This window comes from Pelmatolapia mariae, linkage group LG16_19 (genome assembly GCF_036321145.2).
Source record: "Pelmatolapia mariae isolate MD_Pm_ZW linkage group LG16_19, Pm_UMD_F_2, whole genome shotgun sequence".
Lineage (NCBI taxonomy): Eukaryota > Metazoa > Chordata > Actinopteri > Cichliformes > Cichlidae > Pelmatolapia > Pelmatolapia mariae.
Window position 1 is genome coordinate 58,009,377 of NC_086241.1, and position 20,952 is coordinate 58,030,328.

Below are 20,952 nucleotides of genomic sequence, written 5' to 3' on the forward strand. Positions count from 1 at the left end.
ATGGGTCTTTATTGGGGGGAAAAAAACAACAGCAAACACAAAAAAACTCAAGTTCAATTCTCTGCAATTTTCCTTTTAGATTAAAATAATAAATAAATCCTGCTTTGTGGGGCTTTAATGAATCCCAGAGTTGAAGAGGTGGGCTCTGTCAAGTTGCCAGCCTTCAACCAACGAGCCAGCCTGCCTGAGATTCTAACACATGTAGAAGAATTTCATTAACATGGGTTTAATTAGCAAGCCTAGTGTCCCATGGTGCTTTAATTGCAATTTCAGATGCATCCCACCTGCTAAGAATAAAATTCTGGCAAAACACAGGATGCCAGCGAAACACCATAATCTGGCAGAAAAACAGTCACATTTGAAAATGATTACCTGATTAATGATTACCTTACAAACTATTGGCAGAGAATGCCCGGAAAATATCCTTCTGCTCATCTAAATGGAAATAATAGTGGATTTGTGTTACTAACAAGTTGGATTTAAAAACATTACAGTTTGTACAAAACTGTCAAGCCCCAGTTATTAAAATGAATGCTTACAAATATTTTGCTACACTTTATGACCTATTATATTTCATCGTGGGTGTATACCTCAACGACAGCTTTTTTGATGTCAGATTTGGGATGCGTTATGAACAGTTGTCTTCTCTGCGGGTGACTGTAAAGTCATCAATTGTGCAACACGAATGCAATAAACTGTTATTTCAAATGCTGTGATTATGTATAATCATTGTTAGTCCACAGTGTGATTGCCATGGAAACCCAACTTGGTTGTATTCTCAACTTTACTCGTAACAGAAAAGAGGAAAAAAAGTGGTGTATTAAGGCAGAAAAGTCATAAAAGTTCATGACATGTTCCTGAAATTTGAGCAGTTGCACAAATATTAAAAAGTTTGACAGTCGTGGCTCAGACTGTTAAACTTTTCCCATTAATGCAGACATATTGCTAAAAAAAAAATAATCAGTCCACTGCAGGGTAAAAAGTGCCCTGCAGAAAATGGATACAGTGCTTCTAAGCGAATAAGTCATTTTTAAAAAGCAGCCAAAAATTTTAAGCACAACGTACCTTCCTTCAGGAGGTCGGTGACGTCGGCCTGGTACTTATTCCCAACGCGGATCTCCCCCTTATCAGCCAGCAGGGTCTTCTGCTGAGGGTCGTATACCAGCGAGTAGAAGAAGGCATCCTGGGAAATACAGATGACAGGAAGGTGTGAGGATGCAATGAAAGGAACAGGAAGCAGGATGGGCGAGCGGAGAGGCGAAAGAGTGGGGTGTATCTGTTGGTCTGCATGCGTGTGTGTTTGTGTCTGTGTATTTCCCCCCCTCTCCTAGTCTCTCGTCTCCTCATTACAGTACGTGAAAAGAACATTCTAGGTCAACACGTTGAATAATTCATCTGGAAACAAGAATCTTTAAACTCATAAGATTCTTACTCTCCTCCTCTCTCTCTCACACACACACACACACGCGCACACACACACACACACACACACTGAAATCTAAAACCTAATTACAGTTGAGACCTCATCATGACCACGTACCTCTCTGTCCAGGTAGGACTTCAGGGCTTCTGTCTCGTTCAGCAGCGTCACACAGCACTTTCCCCTGAAGGATGTAAGAAACACAGTTAAGGAAGAAGTGAGAGAAAAAGAAAGAAGAAAAAAAATTAAGAAAGACACAGGAGGAAGTCATAGAGGAGAAAAGTATGAGCCAATATTTGACATGTGAAACATAGAAAAGCAGACGGGGCTGAAAGTCCATGGGATTTTAAGTGGTTATGTAAGTGCAAGATGAAAGCTGCTCTCTGGTCCAAACTCCTCTGCAAGAGAAATGTAGGATACAGCTCAGAATCTCCAATGATGGTATTGATTCAGGTCCAGTTTGCCCAGCTTGGTTTTTTGGTTTTTTTGGGGGGGGGGATAAATCCTGGTCCAGTGTGTTGACACCAACAGCACTCATCCCTGTCCCCAAACTGCTACAGTCTGAACTGAGATTATTTACCAGCTAATTAGTCATACCTCTCTAGCCTGAAGCAAATACGATTTGGCAGGGTAATAAACTCAAGCGCACTGTGTAACCTCGCCACACACTGTTAAGTTAGAAAACTTAATCAAGCTTGAATTCTCACTAAACAAACTGCTCATCAGAGCATTTTTATTCGAGCAGATGTCAGTTTGCTCTTCTTGTGACTTCAGAAATGTCAAGTAATAATACGCTAATGATTAGGTAGGTTTGCCTCGAGCTTACTGATGAGCAAAGGCAGGTTTATATCTAGAAACAGCTTTCTGTTGACATTTACTGCTCAGCGTGTACCCTGCATATGAGTGGATTACTTTGTGTCTGTCTTTCTCGCCAGCACAGCTTCACGTATAGCAGGCAATGTGACATCAAGGAAATTGCAGTATTTGCATCAAAAAGCATGAATACACATTATAACAGTATAAATGAGTTCATGCAATGCATGTAAATAAAAAATTGCAACCTGGAAATGGGAATAATCAGAAGAAATTTGCGAATATTTGTTATACTGTAGGTCTTAACATTATGATGCAATCAAGATTCGCTCTTCAGTATTAGAAAATTATCTTATTAATCAATCCAAACAACGTAAACTGCATTTGTGATGTGAATAAGTCCACCTTTCCTACACTTGATCTAAATTTCCTACTTAAGCAAAAGGTGATTCACAGTCAATAATGCTGCAATCCATCTAAATTTTAGGGTCGAGTTACACAGGCCCAGAGACCAGTTACCAATCATCTGGCAAATCACTCGACATGGGGGAAAAACAAATGTTTCTCAATCAGGTCCAAGTGGTTGCTGACCTACACTAGCTGCAAAAAGGTGCTGCACCAAAAACCTCCGTGTGATTTCTCTGGTTGCTAGCAGATTGCCGCAGTTGCACAAGAGCAATCTCCAGCAATCACTTGCAGCCACTGGAGGTATACTCATTTTTTATCCCCCCTCGCAACTGGTGGTTGCCAGATGGTTACTAACCAGTCTCTAGGCCTGCGTAACTGAGGTGTTAATCAGCCTAAATTTTTACTCATTTATAGTATCAATGCTGCATTAAGCCACTGCTCATTAGCTGAAAATTTCTAACCACTACCAATTTTTATTAACCCCCTATTGGCTTGAAGTCAACACAGAAAAACGACAAAGCATTCATCCCTGATAGTATTAATTTAAAAAAAGGACAACAAAACAAAAAATGAGCTGCCATTTTTTCATCTTGTTATAACCATAAATTCATAACTACTTTTTCTAAAATCAAGTCGGTTCTGTCTGTCTTGTTTTCTCTTCACCGACCCCCTACCATCTAGGAAAATTTCATCAGAGATGTTCTGTTTGGAGAAAAATTTGGGTTTGTTGAATCAACTGTAACCCAAAAGATTTGGATGAAAAGATGAAGAAACGTTTAGTGAACAGAACTTCAGTCACAGCATGAGATGGGTATTTGAAACCAAAATAGAATGTCAAGTAGGTGGGTGGGTTTAGAAGTTGCACAAGCAAGTCCCACAAAAAGAAGGCAAATAAAACATCTAGTCCTGTGACACAAATGAAGTGTACCTGATGTGTGTGGCTGGTAAAGACTCCAGCTGGCGAGAAAGGAAGAGCTCTCTGTGTCTGAGCTGGTGTTTCTGTTTCTCCGGGAGATCCCGCATCTCTGGATTCTCCATCTCCTCCTCCAGCTCCCCTAGGTGAAGAAAAAAAAAAAAGGAGGAGGAGTGTCAAACATAAGTACTTTAGATGAGGCAGAACAATGAAGTCCATAAGCGGAAAAAAAAAAAAATGAGAATGGCAAGTGAATCGGCTGAAGCCACACACTCCACACAGAGGATGCACATTTGATGAGCTGCAACGATGGAGCCCCCAAGGAGAGGGAGAGCTGTGTATATATACAGATATTTTACATAAAGTGGTATGAATCAAACAGGATGTCAAGTGGACTGAGATTGCTTGGCTCAGTTCTACAAAAAGTGAAGTAAAAGGCCCAATCCAGCCTTTGAGGGTGTAATGCAGCACAGAGTGACACAGTTTAATGTGCTATTGTTGGTAGTTATTCCTGTTATAATACAATCAGAAATCTAATCAAAATATAATCAAGAATCAATAAAGTCCAATAAGAAAATAATCACTACAATGATTAATATTTAAATCTTTCAACCCAGACTTTCTTTGTGTGTGTGAACTCTTTCTGTGCAGACGCGACCTTGAGCTCTGTTTGTGTGCGTAAGGAGTTAGCCTAAACAATCGTCTGTGTGAGAGAAAAGTGGAGCAGGCAGAGAGACAGAAGCAGAAAAGGGTTTGGATTTTATTGTGCATGAACAGCAGAAGAAGTAGTTAAGTCTATTTCACCTCAAATCCTGCAACATCCCAGGTATCGCTGTTACCTTAGGATTGTCCATGCTTTTAATGCCCTTCTACTGATCTGCTGTTTGTTATGTCCTGTATTTCTAAGCAAAAAAATGTAATTCAAAAGTTAAGAGCATGAGAAAAATTACAGAAAATATACACCTGTAAAGAGATTCTGATGTTAATTATTTGATGTCAATATAGAACAGAAACACAAAAGGGTTTTTTGTTTGTTTTGAAATTTGAAGCCATCCATAAATGGATCAATAAAACAGTCCAAACACATGCAGTTAGTGGGGTTGGGTTAACAGGTAATTCTAAGCTGGCCATAGGTGTGAATGTGAGCGTGAATGGTTTCGTGATCTCCGTGTTAGCCCTGTGAGACTGGCAACCTGCCCAATGTGTACACCCTGCCTCTCGCCCTATGGCAGCTTGATAGGCTCCAGCCCTCCTGCAACTCTGAACTGGATAAGTGGAAGAAGACTGGTGGATGCGTACATGGATGGACATTGTTTCAATTGCATTTTTGAATATTAAGATAATTTTCCAAAAAAATTTGTTGGGTTTAAAAATCTTCAAAAAAATTTTGCTTTGGAAAGTTTCTGGGTTCAAACCTGCTGGGCAACTGGTGTCTGTCTGTTTGGGATTCTAAATTGGCCATAGGTGTGAGCATGATCATAAATGATTGTCTGTCTCTCTGCGTTAGCCTGCCATCCTCCCCAGGGTATACCTTGTCTCTAACCAAATGTCAAATAGGACATGCTCCAGCCTCTCCCATGACCCTGAATTAGATAATAGGTTAAGAAACTGACTGAATGGATGGCTGACTGGATAAAAGAACGGCTGGGTCGTATATTTCCCAGAACACAACCAATAAAACCTTTCTGTTAGTCTCTCTCACTTTGTTACCGTTATTTTTAAGACTTGATAAAAGCCCTTTTTTTATCACAGAAGACATTTATTTAACTGTTCTCACAAATTGGATAGTATATTGACTGACTAATAAGCTGAACTTTAGGTGTAAAACTCAGGAGTTTCCCTTTAGTTGCGTGCTGCTGATTGAGCTAATTTCTCTTGAGTCAGAAGCTGAGCTCAAAGATTTGTCTTCTATTAGTTGTACTGCTCACACACACACACACACACACTCACACTCACACTCACACTCTCTCTCTCTAATTTTTGCATGTAGAAAAAGCAAGAATCAAAGGGCACCAGGTGAGATGAAAGGGAAGGAAAAAAAGAGAAAAGAACAGTTCTAGTAAAGGGGTCCAAGAATGACTGGACAGAGAGATTACTGAAGAGATGTCTGCCTGTTTAAGTGAGCCATGTATCTGAGTCATCCTTTAGTAAAAGATTGAGCCATGGCTAGTGGGTTAGTACATTTCCGATATTAATTCCTATTCCCATGGATGTGGATGGACGAGGGAAACGCAGAGGGAAAAGGAGACGAGATGGATGGTGAAATAAACAGAGAGACAGAAAACAGTAGAGAAGAGCACAGGAGAAAAATGTGACAAAAGTGATAAAGAGAATGGGAGCTTAAGATTAAGGCCGAGCGATATAAAAACATCGAGGAAACGAGAGAGAGGTAGAACGGGAGCAATAGAGAAATCAGCAGGGAGAGCCGGAGTGAGAGAGTGAGGAAGAAGGCCGATGAGAGAGCAGAAGTGAAACGAAGAGCGGGAGAGCAGTCAGTACGTGCTCCAATTCATTTGGAGTTTCATTAGAGGAAGCGAGACAGAAAGAGGGAGACAGGGAGCAGAACAAAAGCAATCAAGGGATTTTCAGGAGAAGAGATGTGTGGCCAAAATCAATAAGTACTCCATCTCTCCCTCACTCTGCCCAGCACTCAGCACCCAGCAGACACACTATCAATGCCCAGGCAGAGCAACGCAGAGGCGCGCACACACACTCACACACAGCGTGGGCTTCACCATCTTCTTCCATGTGAAGGCAGGAAAATATGGACCAAGATCCAAACAGGAAAAGTACCAGAGATTAAACTGAGAGATGTTTTGTGAATCTCATTTCTATAAAGATACTGTACTGATGTTCCCAGCAGTTACCATGAATCAGATGTTAAAAACTGGAAGTACACGTCGGTTTTCCTTTACAAGACATTGCTCTGATTTATTTATTTATTTTTTAAATGCCAAACTTATATTGTGCAAATAAAGTTGTGTTGAATATCAGTGAAACTGGCTTTACTGTGATGCAAAAGTATGCATAGAAAATATTTACCAGTAAATCAATGTTTTGGCTATTTTTTTGGGACAGTAAATACATTTAAAACTAGTAATTAGACTCAACAGTGTTACCTCTGATTGAATATAACAATAAAGTAATGTTACTAGAATGCTTTCTTTCTTTATTCATCCAAAGTGAGGAAAAAGAGGAATTATATACAGTAAGATCCAAAGCCGGAGTACCTTAATTAACCCCTGATCCTCCAGGATATATTACTGCTCATTTTATCCGTCTCTCAATAATATCACATTATATAAACAAATATAGCCACAATTAGTCCCAGTTGACCTCAAAAACATACATGTGAAGTATATAAGAGGATTTCTTACACTAAAGAATATCTGGAGTTGTGGGGTTTTATTCTAATGTCAAAATAGGCCTTATTAGAAGAAAAGGAATAAAGATGCAGGAAAAGAGATTAGATTTGAGGTTTGAGCTGGCAGGAAAACAATGTGAAGCCCTGTCAAAGACCAGGAGTTCTGTTGGAGACTAAAAACCTGAAACTTTGTATGCCTTTATATAAGAGGTGAAATCAAAACGTTTTGTGGTTCTTCAATTAAAAAAAAAAAAAAAAAACAGAGCCTAAATAAATAAAATTTGGCTGTTGTCCCCTTTGAGGTTGTCTCCTTTTGCACTCTTGAACAGCTTCGAGCATTCCTGCCAATTTACGATCACAGTGGACTCACAAAGCCTGCCTGTATTTAATGCATACCTCCCTATTTGTGTTTTGTGAAATTTTTCCCTGTAACAGATTACTGGTGAATTTACCGATGGTGACTTTCATGTTATCCAGATTGCAAAGACCTTGAAGCAAATGTATGATTCTTGATTTTACAATATAAATAGTATTTGCTTGACTTCAAAGCTACTCTGCTTCTGCATCCCCATATCTATTACCACACACACACACACACACACACACACACACTAGCAGGATTATGTAGTGGTCCATCAGCAGGGCTGGCCCTTCCAGCTGGCCCCTGGCTGTGAGTCCTTGAGAAGCAATTCAACTCCCCAACCTCAGTCCTCCTCCTCTCCTCCTCGGAGCCAATCTCCTGGCAGTGCACCCACACCATACTCTACAAATTGCCTCTCCATCTCACCTGTCCCAGCCAATTATCAATTATTGATGAATGGGTCGCCTTACTGTGTTGAGATGGTGAGAGGAGGGAGAGGAGAGGAGAGAGCAGGCTTCAGGGCAAGTTAAGGAGGTGAGGAAAGCATAGCTGATTGGTGTTAACTTAACCAGCGGTCCCCAACCTTTTTTGCGCCACGGACCGGTTTGTGCCCGACAATATTTTCACGGACCGGCCTTTAAGGTGTCGCGGATAAATACAACAAAATAAAACTAGTACCGGTACCGAAAAAAAGAAGATTTATTCATAACACACGTGAAAAGACCCAGGAAAACCGAGTTAACGAAAAAAACGGTAACAAAATAACGCTAAAAACCGATCAAAACCCTGAAAACCATACATTTCACACCCAAGTCTCAACTCTCGCGGCCCGGTACCAAATGACTCACGGACCGGTACCGGTCCGTGGCCCGGGGGTTGGGGACCGCTGAACTTAACCAACTGACTACATCTCTATGAAACAGACCACTTTTTTAATATACTGAACTGCAAACGGCTGCAGAGAGGCTCATGTAATTACTAAAATACCACTGGTAAACCTCTTATAACCAACCCATCATATCCATGACTATTAAATTTAAAAAAATGAAACTTTATTTAATTAACTGAATTTAAATTTCAATCATAATCCTAATTTCAAAGTTTGGAGGCTGTCTAAAATAACAGACATCAATGACTTGCAGAGCTATTAAATCCGTATTTACAGAAAAAAGAAAACTAAGAAAATGTAACATGTTCGGAACAAAAAAAAGCTTCTGGGGGTGGGGCAACAAAAGAATGGAAAAGTAAGTGGTACTCAAAAGAAATGTGTGGTGGAGTATTTTGCAAATAATTAGGTTTGTTGGGAAAAGGTCAGTAAGACCTAAGGTTATAAAAAAGTCTTATTGAGGGACAGACTTTCGTAGAGGTAAAGGTGAGCAAAAGTTCCTTAATCTGCCAAAAAGGAAAAAAATTGATCTGCAAAATTGTGGAAGAAACTTCTGAGCTATGTTCCTCCATGTAATACTGTGAAAACTTGGAATATCTCATCATCAACAATACATAATATCGTCAAAGGTTTCCAGGAATCTGGAGAAATCCCTGTGCACAAGGCTGATAATCATTACTGGATACTCGTGACCTTCGGGCCCCAAGACAGCACTGCATTAAAAAACAGCAATGATTCTGTCACAGAAATCCCTGCATGGGCTCAGAAACACTTCCTGAAATCATGGTCTGTGAACACAGCTTGGCATGTCATCCACAAATGCAGTTTAAAGTTCTATCATGCTAAAAAGGAACCATGTGTGAACGCGATCCACAAATGCTGTGGTCTTCTGTGGCCCTAAGCTCACTTAAAATGGACTGACGCAAAGTGAAAAACTTTTCTGTGTGTGGAATATGAAGCAGAATCCAGGTGCTGAACTAAGAACTCTCTCTGAGCCTTAAGATACCTCCACACACATACCTTTGCATAGGGCTGTTCGACATAACGATATATATCGAATGACGATATAAAAACATCTATCGTTTCATTTTACGCTAACGTTTGTTTCGTGGTGTCGTAAAATAAACTGTTTACGGCAATATTTTTTCATCATTTTGATGGTCACTGTAGTGACTATATTAATTTCTTAAAGTTCTCTCTTTCTCTTATATTTAATATAACCACACTACAGACAGACAAGCACTTGTTTTTATGCGTTGTCGTTAGCAACAACGACGGTAAAACCACGGCGTGTCCGCTTGTTTATTTTCCACATAAACCTTTCACAATAAAGCTCAAGATCCTGTTGAGACTTTTCAAAATAAACTGAATCACGTGAAAGATGCAGCGTATTTACGGATGAGAAGCAAAAAAGAGCCGCCAGGTGCTAAAAAAATAAACCTTAGACTCAAACGTTAGAACAGACTTTTCCCCGCAGCACGCCGTGTAATAAATACTCACAAAGAAAACGGCGGCCGTTACAACTTATGTCTAAAAATGTATAGTTTCATGCATCAGTTAAAACACTCGACTCCAGGTCCATGACGCCCAGCTGGAAACACTTCACGCAAGTTGAGCTGCCCGAGATTCACAGGATTTACAGAAAATGTTGCATTTTTGTGATTTATATCGTTATCGGACGATAGATGTCTTAATATCGGGATATGAGATTTTGGTCATATCGCACAGTCCTACCTTTGCAGACATCCAACAGTGGCCTAGTACAAGGTACACTAATCTCAGCCCAACTCCATCATTCTTCACATCACATCACCCTTATCCTGCCTCATGTCCTCCTCTGCCTCCTCATTAACTCAAATGACTAATAAAGTTCTATTTACAGTTACAGTAACAGTTCAACAAAGGCCTGATTTGATCAATATAACAATTACTCACCAAACTCACCAAATTCTGACTATGGTTTTGGCAATGAACCAAATGCCCAACATTACACTGAGATGATATTTTCTACACTTATCTAACTGCCCTGTCCTCCATTAGCCGTTTACATTTGAAATATGATATTAACTCACTTGGCCTGCAGCTGTTGATTATTTCAATAATCACTGGATATAACTTCTGTCAAAATAACAAAATCCTTTCATTTCATTTACATACCATCTTAAAACCAGATTTCTTTTTCGTAAATAAAACAAGGTATGCATACAATCTAAACTAAGGCATTAGAAAAAAAGCCTTTGTCTTCTTAGAAGACTTTCTAACATTAAAATGAGGCAAAAAGACAACTAACAATATTGTATTTTGGTGTGTGTTCATGAGTATTTGTGTCTTCATGTTTAAGTGTACCAGTGAATGAGTGACTTTGTGTGTCTATAAGCCTTTAAGCATGTGGTAGCTTCATCTGACCGTTCTCAGAACTGAGGATTGCCATGTGCTCTTAAGAAGCGCCTCCTGCTGCAGAAAGCAGAGGTTGTAATGGTGTAGATGTTAATAATTAATGTTAATAATAATTCAGTGTCCTGAGTAACAGCACCAGGTCATTGGCTCAGGGTTTTACTGTGAAATGTATACTTTTAATGGCCTGTGAAAAATAATAATAATTTATTTAACTTTATTATCTTTATATAATAAGTCTGCTAAATAATGTTACAAAACCCTTGAAATAAAACTGTACACCTCATATCCCCCTTTAGATTGACTATGCCGTCAGCCTTCATCAAGCATCGTGAACACCAAGTTAACAGTTCATCACTTATTTTAACTTCTGTAGCTTTACTGTAGATATTTTTGCTTTTCTTCACATTGGAGCTTTTTGAACAGTTGTTTTTTTCCAAGATTTTAAAGTTGATTCCAAATGCAAGTGCTGATGTTTTTTCACTCCTGTCTCAGTAACAGCTCTACCTCTTTACTCTACGCTATTTGTGTGTAGACAGACTCCACATTAAACAATGACAGCATTGTCACTGCTGCTGCTGTGTTATCAGTTTTTTGTTGAGAAACCTGGGGCCTACTTGTGCTTACTTGTTGTACTACTTTATGTTCATACATGTGTTCCCAAAAAAATCTATTTTTATTTGCAAATGTGGGTGAAACACTCACGCTTACATGGTGAGCTGCTCTACAACATCTTTTTGCAATCTAGTCATTCAAGTTACTTGAATTTTTGCTATTGTTGTTAACTGCTACTACAAAAATAGCAGTAACCACACCTAAACTCCCACCACATGATCAATGACTAGATATAGCATTTTATGTGCTGCGTAACACCCATTTCAAATAAATCTTTAGATAGATATCTTTAGATCTGCCTCGTCAAGGGTGAGATGAACAAGAAAAAGTACTTTGATTTTGAACGTCTTTCCCTCTCACTCAAGCACACTATCAAGATGATGTTTCCCCCCGTTTTACAGCACAGTCCAAGTAAGAGTAACAACAACAACACAGTCAGCTGAAGAAAAAAAGAAAGAAAGGAAGAAGACGACAACGCAGTGTTGGAGTGCCGATCATTTTTTTGTGCCGGTTGCATAATGGTTACAATGGGACTTCAGCTCCAGAATGCATTCACTGAAGGTTTGCTTGTGCATTGTTTGCTTTTTCCCCCTCAAACCACAAAAATCATCCTGGATGTTGTTCAGTCGTTGCAGCAGACCACATTTTATCCCTATAGCTCAAGGAAAGGGTTAAGGATACAACACACAAGGGTTCTACAGTGAACGAAGAGATTCAGAAATTCAAGCACATGTAACTACCAACAGACATAATAAGCAAATCTCCATGTACATTGTTTTAAATTATGTGGTTTGACTGATTAATGTTCATTTGACTCTGGCTGGAAGGAATAACCACAAAAGTGCCTTTACAGTCACAAAATAATAAATCATGTCTTCTAGAGATTCAAGCCATGACTGCAACATGGAGGCCTACCCTTCTCACATTACAAAGGATTAGGAACAAGTGACGTATGTATGTGAGCTTAAGATGTACCATTTGAATAAGGTATGTTTAGCGTTGCATATAGACTGACCTTCTTCCAGTTAAATAAACTATTAAAATGACTATAATAACTTATTCAATCAGATGTTGAGAAAGAAAAATATGCCATCAACTAGGGCTGGGCCATATTATACCGTTCACGGTAATACCGGTATAATGTTAGGCAACGATAGGAAAATGAAATATCGCGATAGAATATGAGTAAAACGCGCATGCGCAGTGCCTTTGTTTTCATACGCACATGGCCGATTGTTGAGTGAAACAGATGAACCAGAATTGGTTTGTAAAAATGGTGCAACTCCAGTGATGTGGAACTGGTTTGGAGTTTGTCCGTCAGATACACGACAAAGCACATTTTTTTGCAGAACATGCAAGCGGGCCGTCGTTATTGCCGTATTTGTCGGACTAAGATGCTCTTAAATCTGGGAGTAATCTGGGTCCTAAACTCCGTATGCTTCAGGTCAAACGAACACTGCAGCATCACTGAGAGTTAAAAACTGTCTAAATTCTTTCATCTTTAATAAAACGATCAGCGTTGCTGCTTTACCAGGTGTAACTATGAAGTTTAACTTCCAGGCATCCATGAAAACAGAATTTATTACATTTAACGGAGTTAGAAGTTAGCAGGAAGCTAGCGGAAGTTAGCTCGCTAGTTTCGCTAGTTACCTAAGCATGAAATAGCATGTTCTGACTGAGAGATTTCTGAAAAAATTCAAACGTACAGCTCTGCTATCACGTCCAACATAAATGAAGACAGGAAACTAAACAGCAGTGACGTTTGTAGGGTTACTGAAGTTGGGCTAGCTGGTATATTATGATGTGCTACGTGATCGCTAGCGACACAGCTATGTTAGCTTAACATAAACAGTGAAGCTGGAGGATGAACACTAACACTTTTCCACTTATAAAAGTTAACGTTAAGGTTCCTGATAGTTAGAGACAAATGCAATCGCATGGCAGGATGCTGTAAACGGACCAAACTTCAGTCAGGAGAACAACTGAGATAATCCATCCACAATATGAGGTTAGTCATTAATATACTGCAACAACACGGGAATAGAGCAGCTGTGATAGAATACAGCATTAATGAATCAATGGTACAGAAGTGGAGGAAGCAAGAAGAACGAGTTGAATAAAGTTTGATTTATCTGACTGCTTTGTTTCGCTTAATGTGCCTTATAATCCCGTGCACCTTATGGTCCGAAAAATACGTACTGCACACTGCAGTTTAATGTTGCAAAGCACCTTTTTTTAACTGCAGTGGATATTATACATGGTTATGCTCAGGATATGTCAGCCCATTTCTACTGGAAATGCCTTTTGGTTAAACTTTCAGCAAGGAATTTGCATTTACACTGTTAAATTTTTATATAGCTGTAATGCACATAAAAACCAGCTTCTTGTTTAAGTGAAAATAAATGGAAGGTTGTCTTTTTGCGCTAGTAATGTTGTGGAGTTGTATTTTGTCTCGCATCAATTATATCGTCAGTTATATCGTTATCGCAAATTTTCAAATATATATCGTGATAAATATTTTTGGCCATATCGCCCTGCTCTGCCATCAACAATACATCAATCCACTTTAGGGTCACAAGGGGTTGGAGACTATCTCACTTGACTCTAGGTTAGAGGTCAAGTTAACCATGTACAGCACACCAGCCCATCACAAAGCTAATATAGAGAAACATGCAATCATTCAAGCTTATATCCACACCTAAAGCCAATCCAGAATTAGCAGTTCACCTAACAAGGGTGTCTTTAGACTGTGGGCGCAAATACAGTACACCTAGCCAATAGATTCCAACCCAGAATCTTCTCACTGCGCCACCCGTTTAAACGTGGTCACATATTTAAGATCATTTCTACAGCAGTGCAGTAGACACGGTGAACAGTGTCTTTCAAACTGCTATGCAGTGTCAATAGCATATCTAAAGACTACCAGCTTTTGTAGGAAACATCAGGAAGTAGGAAACAGAATTAGAATAATCTGGCTGTTGCTGTGTATGCAAAAGTTTCGAATAGCTGACAAAATGCAGTTTTGGCAGATATTTCTTTTCGTGCATGCTTGTAAATACACACAGAAAACAAGGTCATTAAAAATAAAAAGCAGTTATGTTCATACCAGAGGCATATCTTTCAGCAACAAACAGTAAACCACTTGAACCAGGTTGAAGAAAAAGGAGATATGAATTTAATTTCATAGGTTTTCATTTATTTGTTTACAACATATTGAAACACCTGAAAATGACTGCTACCTGGCGCATTATTCTGGAAAATCCATATGGTATACAACCATACGTACGGCTACATATCAGCATTTCATGAAGGCAAAAAGAAAAAAATATTCCTATAGACTATACACTTTTTCATAAAATATACATTTCTTTTGTTTATTATTTGCTTACAGTAGATAAAGTGTGAGTCCTGCTGTGGGTTAAGTCACTGCTGTACAAAGAAACACAAGACAAAGACAGTCTGAATAGCTACAGTTGATGAGGCTATTCCTCACAGTAAAAGCTTATGACTTTCTAACTGTATAAGTGATGATGTGCAAACTCCTATACCGTCAGTGCACTTAGTTATTCAACATTAAAAACATAATAAAAAAAATATTCCATTGTTTTTGAACATTATTTTAGCCTAAAAAGAGGGAGGTCGATGTAACATAATGCTAGCCCAGGACCTGATTCAACTTTCTGTGCATCATTTCACTGGCAACAGTGTTTCCTATTGTTTATAGAAGCAAGGAGCGACATCTCCAAAATAGAAAAAAGGTTTGAGTCATGGCAAATTCAAATGTGCGGAAGGAGGGGCCGTGGAGGTAAAATGCCAAATCTGCCACAGAGGCTGACCACTCAGGAGCCTGCTTCACTCACAGGGGAGGGGCTACCACTGGATTCGGAGGCCCCATTGAGGGAGTGCTCTGAATCTTTGCAAGCAAAATATTTGATCAATGACTCACAGCAGACACACATTAAAAGCACACACACACCACCGCCATCCTCCGCTGGTCCACAACGAAACTGAATTAAATGCACCCCTTCAGCAATTCCTCCGACAGGGCCCAGAGCTAAAAACTCAAGTACATCATGCACCTATAACACGCGGACCCACACAAGCATGCAGACGCACATATACACTCAGCCAAAGTGGGGCTGCAGTTACATAAATGCAGACAGGATGCAGCCCACACCCATGTGGTGCACAGCAATTCCTTCCATGCATTTTTTACATATTGAAAATGTCTAGAAGCCCCCTCACTGAACTGCAGCTGGCAGAGAGGTCTATATAGGAGCAGTCCACTGATGCATTACTCTGCAACATTCATAATGCAATATCCATCAGCACACTGCAACTTCCATATAACGCTAGCTTTATTGGAGTACTGTTTTTAACACTGCAACCCTGATTATACATTCATATTTATTCATCAAGAAACCAGAGAGAGGATACAAGCGATCCACAAAAATACCCAAATAGCAATATTTAATGACTCTTTCCAATATACAATAAGAGCATATTTCCTTTTCAATCAACACCAGAGCAAGAACAAAAACATCAAAAATAATCAGACGTTCTTAAAAGAATGCCACACTAACAAGCTGATGCTGTGTGGTCCAGCAGAATAAACAATCCCCTTCTGCCATGGTTACAACCCCCAGGCCTCCTCAGTAGACGCTGTGGTTAAGACACAGACACACACACGCACACACACATACATACATTCACACACTAACAGGATACTTGGTAGCTCTCAGACACGCACGCACACGCACACACTTTCACACCCGAAGAGCTAACATTTATCCTGCCACACCCAGTCAAAGTCTGGTGGCTGGTTTTGCTGGTCTCAACTAAAGGATGTCAGTGTTTCCACTGCTGGTTATCACAAGAAAAATTGGACGTCAAATAACGTGCAAAGATTTTTTCTATTTGCTTTAGCCGGATCTGTTTTACGAGTGCTTTCATATTCATGTTAAGTCTAACTGATAAAACTTTGTGTTGACACAGAAGGCCACACTGCTCTGGACACCAAGTGTACCTGCTTTAGCCAAAAGTCTTTTTGAGCCTCCAAAAGAACCTGAGTATGTCAGGAGTGTGGACCGTTGTTAATGAAACACTCCATTACATAGAGAAAGCAAGTGCTAATGTGTTATTCTACTTAGCTATATCTGCTCTTTTGTATAACAGGTATAGTAGAAACCAGCTGAGTATGTTGCCTTCCGTCAGTCACCTAAGAAAGTACATCAGTAATTCAGGATTACAAGCGGGCCAAAAACACATGCAATAGAATGGAGCGACGTCAGAGAAATGACTTGTTCAAAGAAATGGAAAAAATAATAAAAATGTGACTGATGAGTACAGAATGAACCATTTGATTTGTTTGATTCTTTTACATTGCTGCCACATGACCACTGACACAGGTGAATGTCATATTCCTGATGAGAGACGATATGAAAAATAACTGTTCATAGATCTATTTAGCCTCTATTTAACCAGTGAGAACCCGTGAGATTAAGAAACTCTTACATTGGCTGCATTAGCCTTCCTGGGTCTGAACCTAGGTCCATCTTGTTGCAAGGCAACCAAATGCTCCGCTGTGGCAGCATGGATACAGATTACTCACTTAAGTAGTGGGTAGTAGTGGGCGATTATATTTTCCCACAAGACTAAATACACAATAGACAGACAACAGTTTCAAATGAGGATGAACTCAGGTCTTTTCAAGTTAAATTTAAAATAGATATAACCTTCCAAGGCAAGGTTGGCTTGCAGACAAGGTTTACAACCGTATTCAACTAACAAGCAAACTGCACAGTTTTTTATTCAGTTAAAATATGTTTAGAAGATTACAATAAAATAAGAAGAAAACGCAAAGATTAAAGGAAAACAGACTAAGTGCCTTAAATATATGTAGCCAAACTGCATAGTTACCTCATAAAAGGCCCATAGTGGGACCTCGATGTGTCTCCATGTGTCAAAAAAGCCGCCTTTTACATGGTCAAAGAGGTGATATGGAAGAGGTGGTCATGCCAAAAGCAATATCTCTAAGTGGCAATAAATCCTGTATCCTTCTCTATTTCTTTAGGCACTCTGGAGCAGTGCCCTGAAGGCGTAATTTCCAACTGACCACGAGGGACGTGACCTAGTAGTCTCAATAGTTTGGCCTTTAAATGACATACTTCTGTTACCTGTTAACAGTTTTCATCTACACTACTTTCTTTTACTGCTAATAAACCTACCATCACATTCCTCTGATGGAGCTTCTATATTTCCTGTTCCCTATTTTTAAAACCACCGCTTGAAAGCGCTTCTCTCAGACAAAACTTCCTGGTAGCCAGAACTTAAAAACAAAAAAACAAAAAAACATACAAAGCCACTTGAGATGGAGCCCAAGCAGCATTGCTCCAAGCTCTGAAGGACAGGAGCATATTCAAGCACAAACTAAACTCACCCAAACACCCAGACGTTACCATATTGATATACATAACTTATCGAATGCTTTCTGCAAGCCGGTCTATCAGAGGAGGGGCTAAAGTCTAGACCAGCTTGGTAAAAGAAAACAAACTTCAATTTTGTATCACCCCTTGATAAAATCTGGAGTGCAAACAAGCTTACAATCAAGCCAAACAACAAGCAGAGCTGTATTTTTCTGTTCAGGGAAATCTTGTTCGATTGGATGTGAAAGTACCACAAGTTTGCAGTGGAAAATGACTGCAGAGGGTTGTCAGAAAGAAATGTTTCATGTCCTGGTTGGCAGTTTTGTTTGATGCATGATTTTGGCTGGCTGGGTTATGGTCGGTCACTCACTTGCATGTTTGTCTGCCAGTGCGATGAGTGTGCTGGAGATGTCCCTGCGCCGGTAAAAACACACCACTTTGGCCTCCACATTCCCATTGGCTGTCTGCAAACCAGAGACAATCAGCGTTACCATGGCAACAAGTGGTGCCTCACACAGAGAACCAACACGTGCATGCACGGGCACGCGCACACAGATGAAAAACCCATAACTGAGGCTAGTTTTTTAACTTTGCCTGAAAACAAAGTGGCCACAGCAATCCTCCAAAAAAAGAAAAAAGAAAAAAAAATGATGTGTTGCAGTGATGAGGACTGCGTCTGTGCAAGCCCCAGCTCTTTTCCCTTTACATTAATTACTACATAGATGTTTTCATACAGAACTGTTTTTAAATTAGAATCTGCATGACAATATTTTATTGAATACTACCTAAAAAACAGAAACTAGTACTCCTAGTAAGATTATTAAGTGTAAAAGATACTAAGTATAATTTAGACACCAAGTTGTAGCTTTTACCTTTTTTCAAATCACTATGCATTAAGTTTTGAGTACTGACTAACTTTTTTATGAGTTTGTGTACTGTATGAGAAACGAAGTGATGACAAACAAAGTGAACACCTAACATAGATTTACATTCTGTAGATACTTCAGCTCTGCAGACTTTCTACTTTCCCAATCATCAAATAATTAAAATCCAATTTTCCAGTTCCATTTTTGAAAAAAGGCCATAGAACAGAGGAGAGATAATTGGCCCATTTATGGCTGCAAAATAAAACATTTTCTTTGAAAATGAAGAAAGTTTTGAATAAAATAAAACTCCCACAGCACCCTGTGACAGCACATACATCATTTATGAAGTGATACTGGAAATGTTAAGATTAACTGTGGTTCATGTCATCCTGTATGTGCACATTTGAGCTGTAAGAACTGTATTTAGCGTACTACAGCCTTTTATGGTCAGCACTATCACTGGAGTTTGTGTGTAAGAAACAAAAAACAAGGCCTATGTAGGATTTTTTTTTTTTTAATGGATCAGAGTTTAAATATAGGACAGCAGAATAAGGAGGAGTGTTTCATACTGAATTAGATATTCTTGGGGGTGCATGTGCCCCATTGCAAATATTCTACTTGCTAAGTACTTTGCAACCAACAAATAATTAAGCAACACAATCAGCTGCTTCTCTTGTCTCTGGTCTCGCTGGGAGACTCCAAATCCACCAACTTGCAGCTAGCTCATAGCAGTCATTGTTCTGCTCTGTAGCCTCCATGAGGTGGCACAAGAACCAGCACTTCAACTGATGCAGGTTTTGGGTGGAGTGGCCCTGGAGCTCACACAGTACCTCAAGAGCAGAACAAGAAATACTGGTGTATAGAGAATTATGGAGCATCCCAAAGAGTAGGTTGGGAAAAAGACGAGGCTTCAGATATAATTTGGCTGCTGTTAATATACCTGAGCAACATGCCCAAAAAAGATGTGACTTTAATAGTGAAATATACAGTTTCCTTTCACAATAGTATCATAAATAGACACGAAAGCTACACACTGCATATTTATTTCACATTTTAATCAGCAGGCAAACCTACTGGTGTGCACTTTAGACTGCAGAAAGGTTTTCAGACTAAACTGTTAACTTGATCAGTTTTCAGTTTTGATCAATGGAAATTTTTCCCCTCAGACACTGTATTTTCTAAACCAGCATCTCAGGCCGTATGGAAGAGAAACCCAAAGATCCCCGAGGAGCACAGAGACTGACAGTGACAGACAGAATAGAAGGCCAACTCTGAGCTCTGTGTCAATCACATTAAACACTCTCCATATTATTCAGCACAGGCCTGGAACAGGGGACAGACAGCAGGCACCTGTAACTAGTCTACAGAGACATCTCTTTTTCTGCTTCTTTAACTGAACAACGTACCAAATAGCAGGCTGGGATTTACCCAACACCTTAACAACAACATCATCATTAATGTGACACTTTAACGCAATACTGCTTTCACTACTGCATTATGCTGAATAAAAACATACCATTTACTATACGCACCACATAAATCATACATTTAAAAGGATAATAAAAATCTGTCTACTAACATTTGGTTTCTCTTTTCATTAAGATCTAGTCTGTAGAATTTGTCAAGACTAGCATCCCATATTCAAGTAGTGCATTGTCTAAAAACACACTAACAGTAAAAAATAAAAGCACACCCATTGTTAATTCTAAGGCTTTACATATCTGGGCATTAAAAAAAACAATCTAGTCCATAACAAGGCTTAAGAACCAGGTAAATTTAACCTCAGATGAACAACAGCACATGGCATTTACAATGTGTCATTATTTAATTAAGCCAAAATGCAGAAGCAGTGTGTGAAAAACTAATTGCACACCATGATTCAATAGCTTTAAGAACCACTTTTAGCATTAATAACTTGAAGAAATCATTTTAAGTACGACTTAATCAGTCTGTCACATTGTTGCGGTGGAACTCACTCTTCTTACAGTGTTACTTCAGTTCATTGAGGTTTGTGGGCATTAATTTATGCACAGCTCTTTTAAGGTCCCACCACAGCATTTTAATCAGGCTGAGGTCTGGACTTTGTCTGGATCATTGAATCACTTGGATTTTTTTCACTTTTCAGCTCCTCTGGAAGAGATTTGCTAGTGTGCTTGGGATCACTGTCCTGGTGCATGACACAATTTTAGCCAAGGTTCAGATGGCCTTACATTTGACTCTACAATACTTTGGTATACAAAAGGAGTTGACTCAGTGATTGCAAAACAAGCCAAAATCACTACCCCTCTACCACCGTGCTTGACAGTTTGTCTTCACTTTGGTCTCATCTGTCCAAATGATATTGTTCCTGAAGTCTTGGCGATTGTTTAGATATGACTTTCCTCACCCAAGCCATGTTGCCATGTTCTTTCTTCGAGAGAAGAGGCAAATTTCCAAACAAGCCATACTTATCCAGTCTTGTCCAGTCAATTATTACATTACTGAGGC

General features: G+C 39.4%; 1 protein-coding gene across 3 annotated transcripts in view; it reads right to left on the minus strand.

Moving 5' to 3' along the window:
- The window catches only part of mta1 (metastasis associated 1), a 43,531-nt gene that overhangs the window by 11,427 nt on the left and 11,152 nt on the right, over nt 1–20,952 (minus strand). For all 3 annotated transcript variants that reach the window (XM_063498367.1, XM_063498366.1, XM_063498368.2), the window contains exons 3-6: nt 17,970–18,063; nt 3,570–3,696; nt 1,541–1,604; nt 1,066–1,183 (exon numbers count right to left, since the gene is read on the minus strand). In XM_063498367.1, coding sequence (XP_063354437.1) covers nt 1,066–1,183; nt 1,541–1,604; nt 3,570–3,696; nt 17,970–18,063 — 403 coding nt within the window. The remainder of the gene's footprint in view (nt 1–1,065; nt 1,184–1,540; nt 1,605–3,569; nt 3,697–17,969; nt 18,064–20,952) is intronic.